This window comes from Serinus canaria, chromosome 9 (genome assembly GCF_022539315.1).
Source record: "Serinus canaria isolate serCan28SL12 chromosome 9, serCan2020, whole genome shotgun sequence".
Lineage (NCBI taxonomy): Eukaryota > Metazoa > Chordata > Aves > Passeriformes > Fringillidae > Serinus > Serinus canaria.
The window spans coordinates 22680360-22704693 of NC_066323.1; the positions used below are offsets into that span (position 1 = coordinate 22680360).

Below are 24334 nucleotides of genomic sequence, written 5' to 3' on the forward strand. Positions count from 1 at the left end.
ATTTGATGTACAGATGTTTGATATACGCATGCCTGGAGAAAAATCTCTTGCAGATTGTTTTACTTTGTTAAACTCTGGAGCTGCTGCAGTTACACTTCTGTACTTCCGACATGCATAAAGCTCACATGTCTGAGAATATGCATAAATGGGTCTTTTTACACAGAGCACTTTATTGCTCTGAAAAAAGGTAAGTGAAATTATATTACCTTGCAAGTAAAATACTTTCTTAAGGTTAATGTTTGCTAGGGCACATCTTAAGTTACTTCATACAGTAGCAGTGTCTTGAAGAGAGCTACTGTGCTGTGGCAGGAAAACCACTCCATTTCCCCAGCTTTCTTTTTGTAACAAAGTCATGTAAACGTACAGTACACCACAAGGGATGTGGATGGGGTATTATGTTTTCAGAGCATTTCCTTGCTACATCACAAATATTTTACGGATGGAGTAGCACATGTATTTGTAATAGACAGCAGAACAACATGTTGTTAACTGTAAATAAACCAAATATTGTATTTTTAAAGAATCATGAAACAGTTCCTGAAGTATTTTGTGCTCATTCGGTGACATTTTAATAATTCACAATTGCTGCTGCTTAATAATGTGTTACACAAATAGGTGACTGAGGTTGCAAGAAGAAATGAGGAAGAATCCATTAGTGGCATTTATGAGCAATGGCTATTATGATTCTTTTTTTCCTGAAAAATATTTTCCCTGCCTCATGTCAACGATAGCAGAGATGATAGTTCGTAGTTAACTCCAGCTGATTTGAGCAGTTTTTTATAAAATCCTATGTTACATTAAGGTGATGCAATGATGGTCTAGACAGATTGTATTAGGAGTTACTCCTCTTTGTTTACTCTTACTCATATGTGGTTGCTCTACAGTGACTCTGCAGGGAACCTTTATTTTTTTGGCAGGTGTTTAAGGCTTGCTTAAGGGGGGAAAAAAAAAACCACTTGGCAGTGTTGGCCCCATTAGTGGCTTTCCAGTGTCAGTCCTGCCACGAGAGAAGAAATTCATCCTTAAAGTCCCTGCAGCCCTGCTCCCCCCCAGGCTTTCTAAGCTGTGCACAGCCATGGGAGGTCTTAGCAAGCGTGATGTTTGGATCACGGCAGTTTGGGAATTGCTGCAGTGATTGTCTGGGCTGGAGGGAGGGACCACGGGAACTCAGACAGTTGGAGGGGGCTGCAAGCTGCAGTGTTTGGTTTGGTGTTTGTTCTGCTTTTCTTACTCAGTTGGCTGAGGAAGGCAAATACACTCAGGAGTTCTGTCAGCGTGGGGGTGTATGTGCTTGAAATTCTGAATATCCCCAGAGTAGGGCTCTGATGAAGTACCTTGCAAATACAGGTGATTTCTAAAGCTGGGGGGTTTTTTGGTTTTACTGCTGAGTTTATTAAACTGCAGTGGGAGTTTGAGTAGGTAGGAACAAGAGAAGTAATTTACAAAGAGAAAAACTGGCTGGCGTCCCAGCAGGAATTTTTTCCCCTTTTCTATATTACATTCATGGAATAGTTCTTTGTCATTTGTTTCTGTTGTCTGTTTGTTTCCGTTGCCTATAGCAAAAAGGGATCATATTTTGAAATAGTTGCCAGGTCCCCCTTCCCCCGTGTTTTCATCGACCTTTTCTGGGCTTTTTGGGGGGTTTTGGGAGGGGAGGGCAATGGAGAGCTCTTTTCCTTTTTTCATGCCTTCCTCCAATATCTTTTCTACATAAACTGTTTCTAAAAGGAGACAGGCTACGGGATAAAAAATTCCCACACCAGTGCTTTTAGTGAAACTTGGGGATATAAATTGTGATCAGTTGTATGGATATGGATGCACCTGTGGGTGAAATTTAGTTTGAGTTTTTTTTTTCTTTTTGAAGCCAGGGAAGAGTTACATGGCAACTTAAGAGTTAAATAAAAGTTTAAAGAGTGGCATAACTGTTCTCTTTGCCACTAAGGCATCCTTGGCAAATGCAGGTCTTTCAGTTACGGACTTGCAACAGTGACATCTTGAGGCTGTCCCTCCTGCTCCCTAAGCCTGTCCTGTCCCTCCTGTTGTTTTGCACACCAAATCTGCAAGCTGAGACCAGGCAGTGAGCAGTGACACACTTCCATACCCCAAACTGCTCTGTGCTTTGAGTTATCTTCACACTGTCATCAAAGCTGCTCTTGGGCTGTCTGGTACCTGTACCTGAGTGTGCTCTTTAACCAGAAGTTAGGATGTTATACATTTTAATGTGTCTGTTTTGGTTGCCTTTGGAGAGCTTTAATGTAGTCCCTTATTTTTCCCACTTGGAGATGGGTTTCTGTTTCACCTTGTATTTTGTCTGCTACCTCATTTACTACCCAAAATTGATTTAACAGCGAGGAAGAAAAAAGTAGTGGTTTACCAGAATTTCAGTAGTTTGCTTGAATTTCTGTAATTTGTTTTCTGAAATTACCATGGTTTTGAATGTGATCTGTTTGAGCTACCACAAGTCCTTCTGTCCTGCTCATGCTGAGCTGGTTGGTGTTTTCACCTCAGGAGGTGTGTGTGGAGCTCAGGACCCCTGGAAAGCCTGCTCTTGGGAATGCATGGAATTGTATGACACTGTTGATTGTCTTCCACTCCTTCATTTCTGTGTAATGCCCCTGTTCTTGGTGGGATGGTGTCTCCTGGAATCTTTACAGCCTGGTTTAACACTGTGCTACTTTGCTCACACTGTTTCTTATGAAGGCTGCAAGAAAGGCTTCCTGTACTGCTGGTTGAGGACACAGCTTTTTCTAACCTTCATTTAAATATATCCTTAGTTCTTTTCTGGAATTAGCCTTTGCCTGAATGTTCTTTTTGTGTATTCCTGCCACATTTTACTTTTTTTAAAAATGGGTGTCCGCTCTGTCATTTGAGAAAAAAACCCTACAAATTGGAACTAACCATAAAACCTGCACAGAGCAAGACTCATTCAAGAAAATACATTGGAGAAAATTTCTCTTACCTGAAGAAAAAATCTGGTCATATAGGTACTAAAATGTTGGGAAAATTTTTGTTCTCTTTGGATTTGAAATACTGTGCTAAATGAATATTTTCTTGAAAAACTCAATTTCATAAAAAGCTCTCTGAGCAAAGTTTTTTGGTTCATTTAATTTTAAACCAAAGATTGATGATCAGTCACAGTCATCCTTTCAGTGAGTGATTGGAGGCCTTAATTATAATCTAGAAAGTAATGCACAGGCAAACCTCTTTGTACACAATTAGCTCGTGTCTTTGGGCTTGCTTCTAGGGAAAATTATGAGATGAGTATCTTGCTTTTATGGAAGGTCTTTCCTGGGTAATGCTGTGTTGGCACAGGAACTTCCCCTTTCTTACCCTTTGAGAGATTCTTTTCAGAGTTGTTCCTCAAAAAAGCAAAAACCAGTAAACAGTAAATACATAGAAACCAGGAAGGAGTGTGACTTCAAAGCTGAGCAGCTGACAAGAGTTTCTTCTGACAAGTTCAGGTGTGTAAGTGCCATTCCTCAGACACATCTCATTATTCTCATCCTGTAGGATGTTAGCATTTAGCATTGCCTTTGCCTGTTTACAGTTTCTGGGTAGAAACATGTATGGAATATTTCAATTTGGTGTGTGGTGACAAGGAGATAGAAGGGCTCACAAGTTTTATTCATGCTGTCTCAACACAGGGAAAGCCTCATCAGAATTTATAGGTGAATATGTGCATAAGTTCATGTTAGGAACTTGAGAGACAAATTGTGCAAATTTTACCTCAAATCCAGTCATAAGTCTTTTCTCCTTTTTTTTGGGGAGAACACTGATAGCATGAATGTCTGCTCTGTGAGATACCTGTTCACAATGGGATCATAGTACAAAGCACAACACAACATAAAGGCTCCTCAGAAATAAAATCAATCTTACATTCAGTTTTGCTTAACTGACAGCAGTCCTTGAGATAACTCTGTCAGTGCAAAGTGCTTTAATTTTAAAATGCTCTGGAAAGAAAAGAGTTTGACAAATGCTGACAAGAAATCATCAGAGAGGAGGAATAAAGGTGGTCACAGTTTGATTTGCACATTAAAGATAGTTGGTCGATTCTCTAGATTCAAATGTGCATTAATTTTTGTTGCATAAGTTTTGTTACTGCTGTGAATATAGAATATGTATAGTGCAGAAGCATCTGGTTAGTAGAGTAATAATCAGTGTGTGGAATAGAACTGAACAGTCTATATGGGTACATTGCAATCTGTCTGATTTATTCCCACTGAATTGTAGTTTTTGGTTTTAGGTTTGAATTTTTATTTCAATATTACTTAATGTTTCCTCCTGTCACTGCTGTTTTCTTTTTTACTGTCCATTGGCTCTAAGGTTTTTTGCTTTTTCCTTATTTTAGTGACTACATTGCTTCTGCTTTTAAACACTTGGAAATTTAGGTGCTGTAAAGTATTATTAATTTTGTAAAGCTCAGGAGGGGGAATGAAGACTGATTTCATTGTGAAACAGATTGTTCATATCATTGTCTCTGGCCTGGCTTGAACTCTGTTTCTGATCTATATGTACAGTCAAAGGAAGGATATTATTATAGTATGGGCTTTTTGTGTTATTTAATGACATGATTTTTACACAGATCATTGTGCAGTGCAGCTCCACTACTTACACAGGACTTCTGTCAGTGTGGTAACCTGCTGTGTAATGAGACAGCTAGAAACAGTGAAAATCTGTTTGCTAAATGACTCTTTCTTCTATTTTCTTTTTTCATTGTTGTTATGAAGTTAAAGCTAAATAGTATTTTTTCTGATTTTCACAGAGTTTTGAAGACAATGATGTTTGGCCTCCAGGTACTAATAAATATCCCCTACATCTCAATTTTCTGTGCTCACTTTTTTAGATCAACTGGTTATTCTGAGGTGATAGTTGTTGTTGGAGGCTGTGAACGAGTTGGAGGGTTTAATTTGCCATACACGGAGTGCTATGATCCCGTGACAGGAGAGTGGAAGTCACTGGCTAAACTTCCAGAGTTTACCAAGTCTGAGTATGCCGTGTGTGCTCTGCGGAATGATATTCTTGTTTCAGGTGAATAATCCTAAACAATTCAAGACTTCTTTCTTTGTTTGGTTGGTTTTCCTTGTGTCCTGTTCGAGGGGTGTGCTTGTTTTGGTTTGCTTTTTAAGTAGCGTGGCAGATCTTTGTGCTGTGAACTTCCAGAAGCTCAGCTGAAAGTCACTTGCTGCTGTGAACACCAGCCCCAGCACAATCTTACTGTAAACAAAAGTGTTTTCTGGAGTTCTTGTTTGGCATGAATCTGCAGTTTTTTACAGCTGATTCCAGGACATCAGTTGTCCATTTAAAGAGACCAGCTAATGGCTGCTTTGAAATACAGCAGGAGCCTGTGTGCAGCAACAGCTGGGAAAACTACAGACAATCCCAAGCAGGCTTCTCCCAGCAGCACATTCAGACCTTTAGCAAGGGGAAATGACAGGGTGCAGCTGATGGTTCAGCCAGCAGGCTGTGTGTGTTGGTTTAACCCAAGCAATGGTCTCCCCAGGTGAGTGTGCCTGTGTCATTGGAACAGAGTGAGAACCAAGGAGATGCTCACAGAGCAGAGGAGGGAGTGGGAGGGATGTGCCACAGGCAGGGGATTTCAGGGGTCTCATCTGGTAGTGTCACTACAGGAAATCTGAAGAGCTTGGGCAAAAGCCATTGAAATGCATTCCAACTTCAAAGAATAATCTGGTGTGATCTCAGCATTAGGGGAAAGAAAAGCGTGAGGAAAACAACTTCCTGTGTGATTTTATCTTTGAAATCCACTGCAAATTACTTATTCAGTGTAGTGTATAAATACTGATAGATGCTTATTACATCCCAAAAGGGATATAAAGTTTTCACTGCCCACTCTAGAGGGGCATGTTTATAGTTAGTATTATCCATTCAATAATTATTCAGATTGGCATATGTTTCATTTTAAAGGTGGAAGAATCAATAGCCGGGATGTCTGGATTTATAACTCTCAACTTAACATTTGGATCAGAGTTGCCTCCTTAAATAAAGGCAGATGGAGACATAAAATGGCTGTTCTTCTGGGTAAAGTAAGAGAAGTATATATATTTTTTTTATAGTGGGAATGTTTGTTGTATATAATAAAACAGAGGAGAAAATACTTAAGTATTACTTTGTATTTCATATCTAATAACTTTTTAAATTATATTTTCAAGTAAAATTCTTCAAACAATTAGGCTTTTCATCAGTCAGACACTACCCATGGACATGAAAATCATCTTATTGCTCATTTATTTTTTGGGGTTTTGTTTTTTCATCGTTGAAGTGACTTATTTCAAAGAAGCAATTTTTGGGAAGCAAAGAAGCATCTGATTTGCCTGTGCTTCAAAATGCTGTCTAACAGTTTATGTAGTTATTAACTGCTCTGAATGTCAGCAGTTTTATTTAATGTTTTCTATTGAAATTAAGCAAACACATGTCATGTGGAAATGGGAGGTTTTGCTATATTTTGAAGGCAAATAATGCCTGACCATAAAACCAGTAGTTGGGACTCCCTTACTGAAAATTAGACAAGATGTGCATGTGGTGTCACTTGATCTTCTTAGAGATGAAACGTGCAGCTAAACAAGCAGAGGGAAGAAGGTAATCACAAATAATGAGGAGCTCTGCTTCCTAAGTATGAAAGAAGAGACAAGACAGTAGAGTTTACAAACTGAGAGGAGGAAATACTTCAGTAAGCAAGTAGGGAAAAAGCAAAATGCCAAAAAAGCGAAGGTAAACTCAGATGGGCGTTTGCTGCTGCTGTTGTTGTTCAGTGTTATCTAAAAAAAGAGAATTACAGAGGAATGCCTTTTCTAACAAATGCTGTTCAAATGAGAAGTTTCTACTGCAGTATTAATAATACTGTGCTTTGGCATGTGTTTGCAGTGTCATTCCACATGTGACTGAATGGAACTCTCCGGGGAGTCTTTACCTGTTATTTTCAGACCATATTCTCCTCCTGTGTATAAATAAAAAAATGTGAGGAATGTGTCCCTTGACAAACCCAGCAAATCAGCTTTCAGTTAATTTAGTGTGATATTTAAGTGCAATACCTGCTGCAAACACGACATGATGGAAGTTTTCACTGTTCTGTGCAGGTGTACGTGGTGGGAGGATACGATGGGCAGAACCGCCTGAGCAGTGTGGAGTGCTACGACTCCTTCTCCAACCGCTGGACAGAGGTGGCTCCCCTGAAGGAGGCCGTGAGCTCCCCAGCTGTCACCAGCTGTGTTGGCAAACTCTTTGTCATCGGGGGTGGCCCTGATGACAACACCTGTTCTGACAAGGTCAGTTGGCTCTGTTGGGTTGCATCTTCTATCCACAGCAAACTGGATTGCTGGTTAAAACCAGGTCCTGCAGCAGATCTGCTTGAGCTGTTTTGTGCTGGATGGAGTGTGGAGTTATTCTAATACAAAAAATACAGAGTAGAAAATGTTAATTGAGCAATACACTGTTCCTGTTGAGCAATTCTTGTGAAGCCAATGATATATGCAATGTATCCTTTCTCAAGGATACATTGCATATATCATTGGCTTCACAAGAATTCTTAAATGGGAGTGTTTAGGAAACAATGTAAAACATTGCACACATGTAAAAATTATTGATAGGTGGATCTGCATGTATGTTGACTCCGGTTATTTTGGGGAGGCACTGCTGCCTTGTCTCTCCTTGTGTAAACTGTGTGAGCATGCCAGGCTGTTCCTTCAGCTGGGCTCTCAGTCTGAAAGGCCTGTCCTTGTTTCCAGGTTCAGTCTTATGATCCTGATACCAATTCCTGGTTGCTCCGTGCCACCATCCCCATTGCCAAGAGATGTATCACGGCTGTGTCCTTGAACAACCTGATCTACGTGGCTGGCGGGCTCACCAAAGCCATTTACTGCTATGACCCCATTGAGGACTACTGGATGCATGTACAGAATACATTCAGCAGACAGGTAATTACCAACCAAAAACCCAAAGACAGCTGAAAGGTACTTTTTGACATTGTTATCTTGGCATTAAATAACCTGAATTGCTTAACCTGAATAGAATCACATCTCTGATTCCATTCTTGCTTTACCTCTTCATCTGTGTAACTCAAAACATCACAGAAGAGGAGGTTTCTAAACCAGTAGCTTTTTCAGCTGGGTGTCACTTAGGCAGTCCAGCTTTGCTTGAGAGCTGTTACTGTTGAAGAACAGTGTAGTGGATGATGATTTCATTGTATAGACATTACATTCTGTTGCATGTTGTCATTTAGACTGGAGGGAGTAATTTCATTACAATTGATTAAAGCCTTTCAGTGTAACAGGAAATACTGAAGGTTGTTTTTACAGTGTGAAAAAGCCCCACTGTATAGCACAGAAAGTGTCTGACTTTGGGAGTGAGAGCTCTCTCATTTCCACACGTGGGACACCAAGCAGGATTTGAATGAGTCTGCTCAGTAGTGAAATGTGTGTGCAGCAGTTACATTTCCCCATCTTTTAAAAACACCAGTCACATATTCTGTAGTATTAAGAGAAATTTGTTCTTTTTTTCCCAGTCTTCCCTCTTGTTCCTCTGTTTTAATCTGTGTTCTTTATTTAACTGAGTATTTTTTCCATGCTTGCTTTTGAGGAAGAAATAAAATCCTATCTCTGTTTCAAGTAAGACATAGCACTGTCTTTTCTTGTGCACTCTTTTTAGTCATGCCTTTTTTCCTCTTCACATTTGCATCCCTCTTCATTATCTGTTGCTCCTCTAAGATGCTTCTCCTTTTTCCCATTCTTTGCATTAATAGTACCTACACTGGTCCCTCTTCTGAAAACCTTGTTCTCTCCTCCTTTCCCTCTCTCAGATCTTTCAGTGCTAAGTACAGTGTATACAGTGTAATACAGTTGTATTCCATTGTTCCCTTTGAGCTACATGTAGTAAAGGCTTGGACCTGAAATAGTCTTGTGCTGCTGCTTTCCCTAATTTTTGTGCTTTCTGCACTGGCCCTTTCAGGAGGGAGCATTGTAGGCCAGGCTGTTTACAGAAGGCAGTCACAGTGCTGCCCTCCTGCACAGGAGCAGACACTCACAAATCAAGTCTTGCTTTTTAAATAACTGTGTGTTCCCTTGTTTTCTTGCAACAGGAGAATTGTGGCATGTCTGTGTGTAATGGAAAAATCTATATCCTTGGTGGAAGACGGGAAAATGGAGAAGCCACAGACACTATTCTTTGTTATGACCCTGCCACGGGCATTATCACAGGAGTAGCAGCCATGCCGAGGCCAGTATCGTATCATGGCTGTGTGACCATTCATAGATATAATGAAAAAGGCTTTAAACTGTAACTTCTCTTCTCTTGAAAAAAGAAGAAGAATGAATCCAGTGGTCTGCTGCAAGACAGGCTTTTTAAAGATTCCTGAAGTGGGACTTCCCTGCCTAAGTGTCATATGAAAATTATATCCTGTGCCTTTAGAAAAAGGGTTAATTTAACTTACCAAACAAGTCTACAAACCTCTCCAGTAACCAGAGTTCAGTTATGTCTGCTGTGGGCTCTGATATGAGAGCAGGACCTTGTACAGAGGTCAGCAAGTTTGCCCTATGTGTCATTAGTAAAACCTTGAAAGCTTTTTGGGGAAAGTGCCTTCAGCATTTGTGCCTGTGTCTTTAAGAGCAATATCTTCAAGGTGTTTCCAGTTCTGCCAATGGGAAAAATGCATAGGCAAGTAAATCCCAAAGAGTCATCCTGGATCATTATCTGCAATTTAAAAAGCTCAATTATAATTCATATGCATCATTCTTAAAACCAACTAGATTTTTTGTCAGATCATGCATGGGTTGAAATTTAAAAAAACAAACACAAAAAACCAAAGCAAAACCAAAACAACAAAACAAGCTACATTGGACAAATAACGAGAATCTCTGAGAAATGCTTTCATCTGAAGGACAAACTGGTTGTTTGGTGAGCCACTACAACACACTGCAGTGATGCTTGTGTGCATTAACCCTGTGGAACTTATTCATTGTGCTCATGAATGTCCAGCAGAGAAGTACAAGGCTACATGACATGGAAAACCAGTGTGTTCAGGCATGCACCTGTGAGGCAAAGTTTGAATCACAGTTTTTACCTTTTTGAATAGTATGGGTGAAGGCTGAGAGTTACTCGGTTCACTCTTTGCTCACTGCAATGTCTAAACTATTTAGGAAATAAAGGGATGTTGAACTCTGGATTCTCTCAGTTTTCTCAATCATGTTATAAATTATCTGATGACAGAGATGGGGACTTGAGTTTGTGCCCTTCAGGTTATAAATTGGTCTTTTGGATGTCTCATCTGCAGAGATGGCAGAGTATCCAGCAGGTATTTCTTCAGACAATCACTTACTGTAGCACAGGTCACCTACTGAATAAGCTGCTTGGCCATAGATAAAGAAGTTCTGGAAAGGTTCCTCCTTTCACCAGAAGAATATCTGTGGACCTGTCCATGTAGCCATAGGACGTGTTTTGGATAATTTGAAGCCTAGGAAGCACCTGTATTTTGATGCACCACCATTATTGTGTTGGGGTTTTTTCAGTAAAGGTATTTTTTTAAGTCCTCCCTAGATTTCTGTACTAGGACTCCTTATTTCCAGTACACAGTTGTACAGTTGAGGCACAAAGTTCATAAAAACTGAAATAGCACTTGGGAGTTGGAAAATTAATAAGATTGTCTGTGTACCAATTTCCTGTAAATCACCAAAAACCTCAGGAACTGCCTTTTAAAGGAATTCTGAGGACAGCAGCCAGTAAGGAAATTGGTCAATGCCAGGGCAGAAAAACTCCATAAAACCCCTGCAGAGCCAGCCCTGGCCTCGGGGTTCTGGTCTCTGTGCTTGCTCAGGAGGGTGAAAACAAGCACCATCTCTGGAACGTTGTTTGTTCCACTGGACTTTCCTCATCTGTTTTCCCAGAGTATTTCTTCATGAGATGGAAATTCTGACCCTCAGTGAAGCTATGCCAAACTGGGAGTCACCATTTTCAGTAACATGGTCATGAGTTTTAAAGAGCACTGGGAGCTACACTTCGGGATGCATTAACTTGTAACCTCAGGAAAGGACACAAATTTCAGTTTCTGGCTGAGTACCAAACACTGCTTTTGACATGGTAAGAATACTGATAAAATACAAATCATTGCCTGTCAGTGATGTAATCAGGAGGTCAGTCCCTGAGCATTCACATTGCCCTTAAAAGAAAATCCCTTGATATAATGTAAGACAAGTGAATCAGATAAATTAATCCTTTTCTAAATTTCATCTGTTTTGCTCACCAAGTTTTACTTTGAAATGGCAATTTTAGTACCTGTGAACAAAGTCTGTTGCAATTTCCCTGTAACTGACTATATGTACTAACAGCTTGTGCCATTGTTGTAAATAAAAATGACAAAGACTATAGGAGCACTTCATTACAAATGCAATTTGAAAAATATCCTCCTTTCCTTTGATTTCCTCTTGATTGTATTCAGACTCGTAATGTTGTCATGCTGTACTGTTTTTAAACAGTGCTTATTCTGTAGGTATAGAACAGTGTCATTTAATCTGTGTTTATAATACTGCACTACTTTGTAAATAACAAGATACTGCTTTCCAAGGTTTTTAAGACTAATTTTATAGTTTAGTTTTCTTACCAATTTATGTACTGTTACTGTTACCTGTTTTTGAAAATGACAGTGTTTAATGAACCAGTAAATGCAGAAATGTAGATGCAGAAAACTTCTGCTTACACTTCTTCAGAATCTGTTAAAAGCTGAACAGTTACAGCTGTGGAGCTGTAAATGGAGCTGTGGAGCTGAACTTCTAAATGGCAGTTACTTAAGCAATGATTTCTTTAAAACAGGCAGCGAGTTTTTCTTCTTGCTTGTTTACTCTGTAAATAATTTGCACTTATGGCCTTCTCTGTTACAACAATTATTTTTAGATATACTAGAAAAGAACAATTTGACCTTGATTTAAATGAAAATGTGCATATTTCTAGAAGGATGCATTAATTTGGAAGTTGCCTTCCTGAGCCACTTGTTCTCCAATGCATTTCACTTAGGTATAGATGGATTCAAAGATTTAACCTCTCACTCTTATGCAGATCTAGATGTTTGCAGTTTATGGGCTTGAGCAGCAAGTTGATTTTAGTTTTTTCCTTTGTCTCAGCTAGGATAGAAAATCATTAATGTCATCTACTATAATCAAATTATTTCCATCATAAATAGTAGTAGGTTTGGTAGCTCTAGAGCACCTGCACAAAGATGTAACTTCAGTCCATCCATACATACGAGGGCTCAAGCATCTCCAAGTCACACCTAAAAAATTAAATTCTAACAATTGTCTTCACTCTGCTAAACAGAAACAAGTAAATATTTTTCTTCTCTGTTTTGATGTCCGTTTCTGTTCTTAGCAGTGTGATGTTAATTGAAAAGACAGTTGATGCTTTCTTGCAGCCAGGCTTCTGGAAGGTTCTGAATCACTTACTGATCACTGCAGCAAGTGCAGCCTCTAGCCCTTGGCTTGTGCCTGAAGCATTCCCCTTTCACAGCCATCAGCCACAGAACATTGCCTGCTAATCTTGTAGCTGTAGCTGTAGACTCCTTCCTTGGGAGTGATTAAGAAGGCACAATTTGTGGAATCTCTTCCATTTTATACTGAGTGTCTGGAGGATTGGGCACTGTGCTTTCCCCTCCAGCACCAAAGGGGTCCAGACTACACTGTTTTGTTTTTTTCTTTTGACTGGCACCAATGCAGTTCTCATCAAAGGTAGCTTTGTTTGTACTCTATTGAAGCAGAGGTGTTCATGTAGATTATGTTGATATGGACCCTTATAATTTAGTGAAGCTTTTTAAATAGTATTTTTAATATGGCAAAGTTTTGAGGGAGGCTGATGGTGGAGGAAGAGGAAATGCTCACCTGGACAGAGATTCAGAGGAAGCTTTGGTCACCTGTGCTTGAGAGCAAGGACGCTACTGCCTGTTCAGTTTCATCCTCAGAACAGTTGAGTTGACCTCATTATCTCAGGCAAACACTTGGTTTGTCCTGTTTGTGTTTGACTTGCTGCAAGGACAGAACAAGAAGCAGGCCCACTCCCTGCCTGTGACTTGATGTTTCCCCCTGCCCGAGGCAAAGGAGGGTGCTGCTCAGCAGAGCCTGGGCTGAGTCCAGCCCTGAAGAGCAGAGACAGGAGGAAAGCATTGGAGGAGGCTCAGGGATGGCAGGAAGGGGCTGCAGTTTGGCTGGGCTTACTGAAACCAGGGCGTTCAGGATGCTGTAAGTTGGTAATTCCAGATGCTGAAACTCAGGTGGTAAAAATGTTTCATATTTGTCATTTCACTGAACTCAGCTGGAGCAATAAAGATGCTTATGGTCTGCTAGTGGCAGTGCTCAGGAAAGCCAGGGGTTCATTTTTCTGAATTGCCCCAATAGGCAGTAGCTGTGGGGCTCTTTTACCACTGAAGATGGCAAAACCCAATTTAAGAGCGTTAAGAATCTCACAAGACTTGATCATTGTGAGGCACAATGAATATTTTCATCTGAATGTAGCCTCATGTACACAAGAAATTACAAATGCGAAATGATTTGTTGTGCCTGGTTAAGAAAATCTGAGCACCATACACTCAGAAAAGGAGCCTACAGGGCAAGATGAAATTTGTAAGCAGAAACCTGCTATCCGGTTGGGGGCCAAGCAGTGCTTTGGGTTTTGTAAAATATGTTTAGCACACAAGTTTCCTCAGTATGGAATTATTTCAGATGGCATTAATTAAAATGGATCACAATTGTGTAAGCAGCAGCCTCCCTCCCACCAGGCCCAAACCAGCTGTGACTCTGTTCCCTGCTTGCTGCCTTTGTGTCACACACAAGTTCATGATCATGTTACTCTAAGAACCGTAAGCGATTTGCAGGAATATTCCTTTTTTCCTACTGTAGAGATCCAGTCAATGCTAGTGTGTGTATGTATGTGTGCACATCTGTATGTGAATTATTTTGTGATCATTCTCTGATAGTGCTGTTACAAGTGATGCACATAAAGGCCTTGTGTACAACTTGCTAATAGTGTAATTAGGGCTTAGTTTGTATGATTAGCTCCAAAGAAAATAATGTGTGTTAATTTTGAAAATACCTGTGCCTTGAATTCATCTATATTTTTATCTATTGTGAAGAAGAGCTTGGATTACTCCTCCCAGTTTGTTATCTTTATTATGATTGGTCTTACTGTCCAGACTGTTAATGTCCTCCTAGGAGAAATAAATCTTGCCATTCATTAATTAGCACAGTTAAACTTCTTGTTTAGAACATGCCTAGAATGCTTCCATTATTACAGTGCTATGGCAGATTTAATCTAGGGAAATCAGTATTTGTTTTATTTCTATTTTTTGTTTCCAGCAACGCCTCAGTGACAAAGGACTGCGTTTAGTCTTTGACTTCCTGTCCTTAACATGTACAGTTTCTTGTATTAGTCAGTAGCCTCTGTGATATTTCTGAACTCTCCAAAGTCATCAACCTCTTGTTCAAGATACAAAATATGAAGCAATAATATGGTGCAGCATGGCAATAAGCAAATCAAGAGACTTGAATGTAATGTACTGTTACTAATTTCATCTGTGTAAATGCTGGACCTATGAGTCATTCTCCTTTTGGTGCACCTGTAGCACTTTGGATTTGGATTAATAGGAACTACTTGGCCATGGAAAGAGAGTTTACCTCCTGAACTGTTATTCATATGATATTTTTGCCTGAAATCATATTTTCATTTTCCTTTTCATGCTGAGGAAGACAGCAGTTCTTGTTATTCCTTGCCAGTTCCTTTCTTTACTGAAACATAAAAGCTGTCGTTCCACGGAGAGCTGATCTTGCCCTCAAGAACAGCTGGGTGCAGCACAAATGACATTTGAACAGGAAAGCTCAGACCACTTACTGTGTGCCAGAGTCAGTGTAACGGATCTCACATATAACATTAAGGTCTTCAGATTGTGCTGACAGTAGAAAAGTGATTTTGTAATGTAGCACAATTGCAGTAACGCCTCTTATATTTAAATATACTTCTTGCATAATTCTTTGAAAGTTTTTTAAAGTTCAGTGTATCTAATAAACATTTGCCTTTTGAATAGTTCACTGTGGTTTATTTAGTTTATGAGAAGTTCCAGGGTGGGGCTCAGTGGTACAAGGAGGCCTCCTGCTTTTTTTGGGCCATGTAACTTGTTGGATTCTGCTCCTTGTGCAGCCTCTCTCCTTTGATGTGTTCTCCTGCCTCCCAGTCTAGGTGTTTTTCTTGCTCATCTTCCTCTCCTACCAAGGGGAATAAAGGCAAGCTGGAGGCTGCACAGAACAGTAAACTTGAAAGAAAACTGGAAAAAGTAAAAAGCAGGGGGTGGATGTGAAATATTGATTAGTCCTGGGTATTGTGATGAGAAGAAAATGTGAATAGACTCAGAAGGGAAAACCAGCATAGGAAATGGAGAAAAGGTAACAAAACATGGCTTGGGAATAATCGTGTGGGTTTATTCTCCCAAAATCAGAGGCTTGGCCATCTCAAGATGCCACACACACATGGTAGGGCAGGGGCAAGGCCTGGTAGAGCCCACCTGAATATGGGGCAGGCCAGCAGTGACCGCTGCTGCTCTAGTGAGGCCAGGCTCAGGTACAGCCACAGACTGGCTCTTGCTGCAGTGCCAAAAGCAACTTCCAGTCAAGTCCAGAAGCTCAGCTTACTGTAGAAATAAGTAATCTGGGAAAAAAAAAAAAAAAGGAATCCCTGCACACTACAAAGCAACAGAAATATATTTGAGAGCTGGAAAACCCACCTTAAGATATTTTAAGTCTCAAACACAGTCAGATGGTGGCAGTATTCTAAGAACAGCTTCTTCCTCTTTCCATTAAGCAGAAATAAGGAAGAAAATAAAACTGAACTACATTACAGTCGTTGCCAGTGAGCAGGATACTAATTTGAGTTTAAGAACAGTCTCCATTGATCTGCCATACTTCACATCTGTTGCTTGGCAGAAAGGAAGGCTAGTAGTGTCAGAAAGGATAGTAGTGATCCTGAAATGAGAAGAAAAGAGGACCTTAGGGGCTAAGCTTTGAACATTCGGCATAGACTTGCTAATCAGTGGCCTCATAAATAAGTTTGCCAATCGATTAGTGAACAGGATGTTAATCAGTGCTGGTTCAGGGCTCACTGCATGAAGCATGAAACTGCCACAGACCACAGCATTGATGCCATTAGCTGCACCTCACAGAGGTACTGCAGCCTGGCCAGAGCCAAACACAAACCATGGCATTGACTGCACGCATTGGACTGGTTTAGCTCTGATTTGAGAATATGAAGTATGATGAGCACTAAGTATGGTATAAGGGTTTTTTCAATCCTAAGGGTAGACCAGGGCTCCCATCCTGGCCCATGCTGTGAGTTCCTGCTATCCTACACCAGGACTCCTGTCCTGGGTCTTTGCTTTTGCGAAACACAGAATCTATTAGGCTGAAAAGACCTCATAGATTGAGTCCAGCCCATGACTGAACATCACCTCGACAACTAGACCGCAGCACTAAGTGCCACATTCAGTCTTTCATTAAATACCTGCAGGGAAGGTGACTCCACCAGCTCCCCGGGCAGCCCATTGTAATGCTTAACCCTTTCTGTAAGAAATTTCCTCTTAATGTCTAACCTGACCCTCCCCGGTGCAGCTTAAGGCGATGTCCGCTGATCCTGTCCCTTGTTCCCTGAGAGCGGGGCCAGCCCACATGGCCACAGTCTCCTGGTCAGGGAGTTGTGCAGAGCCAGCAGGTCCCCCCTGAGCCCCCTTTTCTCCAGGCTAAACACCGCCAGCTCCTTCAGCTGCTCCTCACGGGACTTGTGCTCCGGCCCCTTCCCAAACTCCGCTGCCATTCTCTGAACACATGCAGCCCCTCTATCATCCTTTCGGGAAATATCTTCCACGTTAAAAAGTCTTCCTCAGATCTTTTAACACGTTAAAACACGACTGTTCCAAGCAGCAAGTCAGGATCAAATGACTGCATTCATCTCTCCGTACAGGAACCCGACCGCGTCGCCCATCTCGGTTTCTGCGCTGCTGCGGGCAAGGACCGGCTCTGCCCACAGCCTGTGCCCGATCCGGCCGCTCCTCCCTCAGGGAGCCGCACGACCCCCCCGGCCCCGGCCCCGGCCCGGCCGCGCCGCCTCTGAGGGAGCACCAGGACCCCCTGCCCAGCCAGGCCCAGCCGCTCCGCCCTCAGGAAGCCGCACAGCCCCCCCGGCCCCGGCCCGGCCGCTCCGCCCAGAGGGCTCCCCGCGCGCGGTGCCCGCCCCCCGGCGGTGCGGGCCGTGAGGCGGCACCTGCCCGCGGCCGCCCCGCCCCCCGCGCGCTGCCCGCCTGCGCGGGCCCGCCCCGGCCGTGACGGGCGGCGCTGGGCCCTGCGCTCATGGCGGCGGCGGCGGCGGGACGGCCCGGCGGGGGCCGGCACTGAGCGCCCCGGGCGGCGCGGCGGGCAGGGGCAGCCGGTGCAGGCGGCGGGGCCGGGCTGGGCCGGGCCGGGCGGCGGAGCGCGGTGAGCGGCGGGGCGTGCGGAGCGCGGGGAAGGAGCGCGGCCGCGGCGGCGGCTTTGTGTGCGCGGCGGGGGAGGGGAGCGGCGCCGCCGCACGTGGGACCGGCCGCGGGCAGCGCTCCGCCCTCCGCGCCCGGGGCGGCACCGACACCGGCACCGCCGACACCGCCCCCCGCAGCGGCCTCCGCGCCGCCTCACGCCTGTGGGTCGAGCCCCGCGGTGCTGCCGCCTTGGGGGGACTCGCTGCCCCCTCACGGGGCTGGGTCGTGGCTCGGGTTGAACGGTTCTGGGCGAAGGACAGCCGGTGTGTGACCCCGCAGCGGGGAGCCCCGGGCTGGTGTTGAGGTACCTGGGCCCGTCCGCTGTCCCCAGGCTCCTGGGGTGCCCAGCATTCCTCTTCCATAAGGAAGCCCCGCTGTCCTGGGTTCACCCTCCAGCCCGCGGATGGTGTCCCGAGCCCGGCTCACGGGGCTCTTCGGCAGCCCTTTGCCAGGGGGACACCGGGGCTCGGCCACTGCAGCTCCGCTGGGGCTGTGGGCACCCGGGCTCTGGTGAGGTACAGGCGTCAGGAGGCATTTGAAGCTCCTGGGCTGTGCGGAACAGAAGCAGCTCCCAGCTGTGAACCTGTGCGATGATCAATACCACACTAGAGAGATGCCCCTTCTCTTTTGGGGGGTGCACCACAGGCCTCCACATGGTGAGAGGTTGAAGCCTGTCCTGATGGTCACTGTGGGAAAGGTTAATGCTTTTATTTTTCCTGCTAGTGAAGTAGAGAACATGTCTGGGATCAAGAGAGTGATCGCAGAGAAGGACCCTGACTATGAGGACATCACCGTCACACATCCCAGCAAGCGGCACAAAGCAGCCGAACAGTCAGGTAGGAGCTGTGGAATTGGAAATTCTGTGGATGTGCATGCTGTATGTAAACTGATCAGGAAAAGGCTGGGATAGGAATTAGGGACAAAGGACAGATGTTGAGCAAGGCAGGTAGTGCTACTTCTGTGTAGCCAAATAAAGATGTATTTTATGTGGAGTTGTTCCTTCCTGCTATGTGGACCAGAAGTAAGGTGTGAGGATGCAGCCTTTGGTGCGTGATGAGAGATGGAGCACAAGCTGTCCATGGCCCCAGCACTTTGGTTCCTGTTGCTTCCTAAAGTATTTACAGTCCATCTTCCCGTGCTGAGTTGTTCTCCAGCCTGTGTATTTGTTCTGTGGCTGAAGTCTGCTCTGGGAAAGATTGGCAGGTTGTTTACATTTTGGGGGATAGAGGTCACAGTACAGCATGGGGAAGAGAAAAAAAAAAATCCATGACCCTGCAGGGTAAAAGAGATGCACAACCCTGCAGTACATGCACTGGCTGTACTGGCAGAAAGATTACAAATGTTTGCAAGAGCTGGCAGATGAAGCAGAAAGGAGCTTCTTTGATGAAGTGTAGAAAAGATAATTTAGGGAGAAAGAAGGGGCTTTGAAACATGCGAGAGAGGAGGAAGAGGAGCATGACTGAAGGAAAGGTGGATAAAGAAGTGTAGTGGAGCAGGTAGCTGGATGGTAGGTTTGCATTTGGCACGCTTGGATGTGCTTGCTTTGGGAAGCAGCCTGTTGGCAGAGTGCCTGGGACAGGTTGCAGTCTCTCTGGGCAAGTGAGAGTAGAGCTGCTTGCCCCGGGGCAGGGAGTAGGCTAGTGATTTCTGGCATAGCACAGCTAGTGAGAGAGGATCGTGATGGGAAGAGCTGACAAACAGGGAGGTGAGAAAACTGAGGCTGGCTGTGGGCTCTGAAAAAGATCCAGGAATAGAGCTGGAGCTGCCAGATGGAGAGGAACAGAGGCTGGCTTAGTGGGTGATGTTCTGGAGGATGCTGTACACTGGACAGGTCTGAGGGGGCTGAGCTCTGAGCTGAATGTGTTGCTGAGTAGGTCCTGTCTGCCACCTGGGGCAGGGGCCCTGCCAGTGGGGGCCCAGTGCAGCTGTGCTGGGGCTGGCTGTGTCACCATTCCCAGCTGCCTGCCCCGCCTGGCTGCCAGAAGCCACCACCCTCAGTTCTGGCGTGTCCCAGGGACTGCAGGCAGGTTTTTAATCTGCTTCTGAAGCAGCTTTTCAGAAGGTCTTTATGATGAGCAGGCAGAGTGTCAGGGCCATGGAAAACTGTCTTTGCCAAAGTGAACTTTACTTTCAGGAGATTACTCCAAACTGTCTTCTTCTTTTCATGGAGGATCTCCAGCTTTCAATACTGGAGTTCCTTAACTACACAAATTTCACTAATATGATCTTAATGAGGTACTGTGGTTGACACTAAGCTGGGAAAAAATGAATATAAAATGTACTTAAAAGCCTCTGTAATATAACCACAAATCCTTAAGTGCTCGAATCATCATGATGCTGCTGTGGCATGGCATCAGCCTTGGAAAGAGATGCAGTTGTCCCTTTCTGAACCACACCTCTGATGCCTTAATCTGTTTAGGTTTATTTTAAGGGTATAGCCTTACATGAGAATTTCTTCATCATGGTGTTCCTGGAGGTAAATTATATCCCTCTGGTTTTTAATTTTGCCTTACTCATACAGATTCAACCATAATTGTGTTTTAATGTAGGCTTGAACTATTTCTGGTCCTAAAAAAAATATATATATACATACACACAAACATATATATATATATATATATTTGCCTGTGTGTATATATGTATGTGGAAAGAAGGAAAATTATTTAGGATACCCCTGTTGCAAAGAGGCATCAGTTGCCTCACTCCTGTTGTGGAACCTGATCAGACAGTAAAATTATCTATGCTATCTGGAAGATGCCAGCAAAGCTTTGACTTGCCTTTCTTTCCCTTCTCTCCAGTGATATTAGAAACCTCTTCAAACAGATATGCACTTTTTAGGAGGACAAATGCTTTTTCTGAAGCTCAAGCCAAAGTCTTTTTGTTATTTCCTCCTGTTTCATGTAGAAACAATGTGAGATTTTTCCAGGGAAAACCAAGGGAGACTCTGTTGCTGATCTGCTTTATAGTGGGGTCACTCCATGACTGACACAGGCTGGAGCACCTTTTCCAGGCTTTCTTCTAGAAGTGTAATTCCTGCTTTGCCAGGTTTTGACTTAGAATTTGCTAAAAACAGAAGTTGTTTGAAACCCCTTGATGTAATGGAGGTGCCCTAAATGAAGGGTGATATTAAAGTCTACAGTAGGTGCAGAGCAAAAAGAATAATTCTTCTTATGTTTATACATGTCCTAGAAAAACATGATAATATGCCAATTCCATTCTTAGCCACTAATTTGCTGTAAGATATTTGCACAGTTTGAAATCCTAAACTACATACTTTCCACCAAGGTCAGTAAACTCCTGCTGAAAGGCTACATTTTTTTTCTGCCGTGCTGGAAGAGGATTTTGCAAGAGGTAGAGACCAGCTTTTCATAATGTAGTTTCCTTTGTGAGTAATAAACGGCTTGTAGGCACTCCAGAGCAGGCTGCACTTGGTGCCAGGGCTGTATAAATATAAGTTTGTTTTATTCCTGCTGTGTGAGGTGGTGTAAATTTCCTGGATGTTGATGTGGCCAAGGAGAGCAGAAGAGTGTCTGTGGTGTTCCAGCTCGCTCCGGCGGAGTTTTCTTTTACTGTTTGCAGCTTTACTGGGGCACAAGTAAACAAACTAGCCCTGTTCTTCCCATTTTCTGTTATTTGCCATCTCAGACCTAAAAAGGGAAAAACAGCTCTCCACATAAGCTGGCTTTTAAAGATACATGTGGTTTTTGTTAAGACATAACTTTTTTTTTGGAAGAAAATGATCCTTCCCTTTATGTGTGTGTGTGCGTGTGCTGAACTTACTATGCCTTCACTTCTGTAGTGATTTCTGATCTTTCTGTTTTCAAATGGAGCCTCAAAACTAGAAATTTAAATACTTCTTTATTTTCCTTGTGTGGCCTTGTACAGCTCGAGATGTTACTGTGCAGAAGATTGAGACCATTATAAAGGAACAGTTTGCTGTCGAAATGAAGAGTAAAGAACATGAAATTGAAGTTATAGATCAGGTATAGAGGTTTTGTTCTTATAAATCCCTAAGATCCTGGTGTTCGGGGCGTGGGGGGTTGCTGCAGTGCTGACCATTACTCTGTGTTTCTTTTCTGCAGCGCCTGATTGAAGCCAGGAGGATGATGGACAAGCTGCGTGCCTGCATTGTGGCTAACTATTATGCCTCTGCTGGTCTCCTCAAAGCTGGAGAGGTAAAAACTCCTTTGGGAATAACAAGACTTCAGGGAGTCTTTGCAAAAGAAGGTGTGGAGTTCAGTGACTGTTCAGCTGATGTTTGGTGTTAAGGTGTGATTTAATGATACAGTGGAATACAAACTGCAAGTGGGGTGGCAGTGGGAGAGGAGACCTTTGCATCATCTGCTGGGCCTCGGGTACCTGGCAAAGAGGAGTTTTCAAGAAGCAGTTGTGAAGTTGTTCAGCAGCCTCTGGTTCTGGTTTCTGAAATACTCTGTATTTTTTTTTCATCCTCTGTTTTTCCCTGAGAGAACCTTGTTTCTCACACACTGCACAGTTTGTCCTTGCAGAGCTGTGAAAAGCGTGGAGTATGTTTTCCCATCTCCTAGGAGGAGAGTGGCAGCAGATGTGTTTGGGCACTTGTCAGGAAAAAAGAAAAGTAACAAAGATTTCAAGATTGTTGAGTCTCAGGCAGTTCAGTGAAACCATCTTCCCTTTGCCCTGGCAGGCAGTCTGATAATGGTTGGGGAACTGATGGCAGCAGTAAAGCAGGAGATAAATCAAGGAGCTATCACGGAGTGATTAAAAATTCACAAGATTAAAAAACCTCAAACCCTGTTAGTTAAACCCCAGTTCTGATCACTCTGCTCTTAATGACTGCTAATTGCAGGGTGTTCATGACTGTACAGACTCCCAGGTGACATGTAGTTCATTACCAATGTAGGCATTTTGTAACCGTCTTTTCCATTCAAGTTGATCTGATTTCCAGTGATTTTTGGAAGCTGCAGATGAGTGCTACAAATATGGGTTTCACTCCAATCCCATAGGAATTTCTCTTCCAAGCACTTGCTCTCAATGCTGCTCCTGCTTTTCCTATTGTGCTTTTCAGTGGACTTGGAGTGAGGTAAAAACAAAAGGAACTCCCTGAACTTGAGTTGAGCAATTGGAGTTTGAAAAGGTTGTGGTAGCCTTGGTAAGCTTGGAGATCTCTCTGCCCCCTTTGATTTTTGTGTAGGAAGCTGAAGAATGTGACCTAAGTTCTAATCTTTGTAAGTGCTTTTGTCCATTGTCATCATGTGTCTGCAGGAGCTGTGCTGTTCCTTGTTCTTCTTGTTCTGCCATGCAGGGTGTTTGCTTTTTGCCCTGGTGATTTTCACATTTTCCAGAAATAATATATTCTGTAATTGTTTTGAGGTATTCACAAAACTTACTCGTGCTTCCTTGCTTTATTAAGTTTTCCAGTAGTTTTTATGAGTTTCTGGGTGTATCTTTGATTACATTTTAAATTTTTTTCTGAAAGTCCTGATTTGCACACAGGTTAAATCAGTTTTTCTTTCATTTTGAAATTGTTGCTGATTTCAATTTTCTTTGTTGTCTGTTTTTAATTGTGGCTCGTGTATGTTTGACCAGGTAGTGAAATATTGTCTTGTTTCTGCTTCTGGTAGAATAGGAGCCTTTGTCATTTAATTGAGAACTTCTGGGAACATGATTTGCAAGTTCCTGACCTGTTCCCATAAATATAAACAGTTCTCAAACCCAATGCTACTGAGTTTTGAGGTTTGGGATTCCTCATGATTTTGCTTTATTATGTTTTCCCACAAATTATTGGACAAGGTGTTGGTCATTTTACTTGACTAGAGGTAAAGCAAAAGGAGAGGTGCTTGGTTTGGGCTTTGGGGTTTTTTGGACAGGCTGTGTTTGTGTCCCTGCCTTTGGATAAATGGCTTTAACTCTCCCAAGCTGGTAACTGAGAGCTGGTAATTGCTCTCCTTGTGTGTGCCATGGACAATTGGAAAGGCACTTCTGGAATGGTCCTTCAGAGGCCAAGGTGGGACAATGTTTGTAACTCCACTCTTGCTGCCGCCTCTGGGCAGTTCTGGTAATGATGCTGGTGTCTGCCTGCCCTTCAATCATGTTGGCAGAATTCTGAATCAGGGAACTTAACGTGGATTAAAAATAAAACTGCGAAGGGAAAAAAACAAACAAAATCAGTAACAAAACAAACAAAGCAACAAATGAATCCCAAGTGAGTTTCTTGATTTGTTTTCCTTTGTGCCATGTCCCATGAATGTTCCAGCCTGCCTGATGCAGGTGGTTTGGGCAGGGAAAAAGCCTCTTTGAGCTGTGGCTGCAGGAGCTGAAGGGAGGCTGTGCTCTGCTGCTGCACAGGGGTTCCTGCTGACTTGGTTCATCCTCACACCCAAGTGACAGGGAGGTCTGGTGCCTGGGTCAAGAAGTGGCCAGGGGACACTTGTTTTGAGTTGATGGATGTTTTCCTTCTACTTTGGAGGTAAAAAGCAAATGCAAGAGAAAAAGAAGGGCCTTTGTCATGGTAATGAAAAAGCCCTGTCCTCCCCCTTGCAGGTTCAGGAGGATCTAAGATTATCTCTAGGATGTCTTGTTTTCAGGAAAGTTTGCAAGCATGCCTAAGTACATTATTACTTATCCCCTGTTGAGCTTTGGGAGCAGACAGGGTGTAGCTTGCCTCATAGGTGTTGACAAAGCTGCCAATGAGTATAAAAGGTGAAGAGCCTGATGCACTTCCCTGTCCTGCTTGCCTGCAGGAGCTGGGCAGCTGTGGCCTTCCTGTGTGTGGTGAGACTGGAGGTGGCTGCACAGGAAGAGGTTGTTTTCAAAGGG

The 24334-nt window shown here is 43.2% G+C and overlaps 2 protein-coding genes across 11 annotated transcripts in view; both read left to right on the top strand.

The window, feature by feature from the left end:
* KLHL24 (kelch like family member 24) overlaps positions 1-15063 on the top strand; it is a 21704-nt gene extending 6641 nt beyond the window's left edge. For all 4 annotated transcript variants that reach the window (XM_050977932.1, XM_018913224.3, XM_050977933.1 and 1 more), the window contains exons 4-8: positions 4844-5028; positions 5923-6041; positions 7092-7280; positions 7740-7928; positions 9089-15063. In XM_050977932.1, coding sequence (XP_050833889.1) covers positions 4844-5028; positions 5923-6041; positions 7092-7280; positions 7740-7928; positions 9089-9289 — 883 coding nt within the window. In that variant the 3' untranslated portion in view covers positions 9290-15063. The remainder of the gene's footprint in view (positions 1-4843; positions 5029-5922; positions 6042-7091; positions 7281-7739; positions 7929-9088) is intronic.
* A 2289-nt stretch (positions 15064-17352) lies between these two features.
* YEATS2 (YEATS domain containing 2) overlaps positions 17353-24334 on the top strand; it is a 48355-nt gene continuing 41373 nt past the window's right edge. The window contains exons 1-4 of one of the 7 annotated variants that reach the window (XM_030226935.2): positions 17353-17498; positions 18260-18372; positions 21422-21519; positions 21619-21711. In XM_030226935.2, coding sequence (XP_030082795.1) covers positions 18273-18372; positions 21422-21519; positions 21619-21711 — 291 coding nt within the window. In that variant the 5' untranslated portion in view covers positions 17353-17498; positions 18260-18272. Of the gene's footprint in view, positions 17499-17681; positions 17841-17871; positions 18373-21421; positions 21520-21618; positions 21712-24334 lie in introns of those variants that run through there. The other 6 variants (XM_018913232.3, XR_007778220.1, XR_007778219.1 and 3 more) reach the window with 6 other exon arrangements.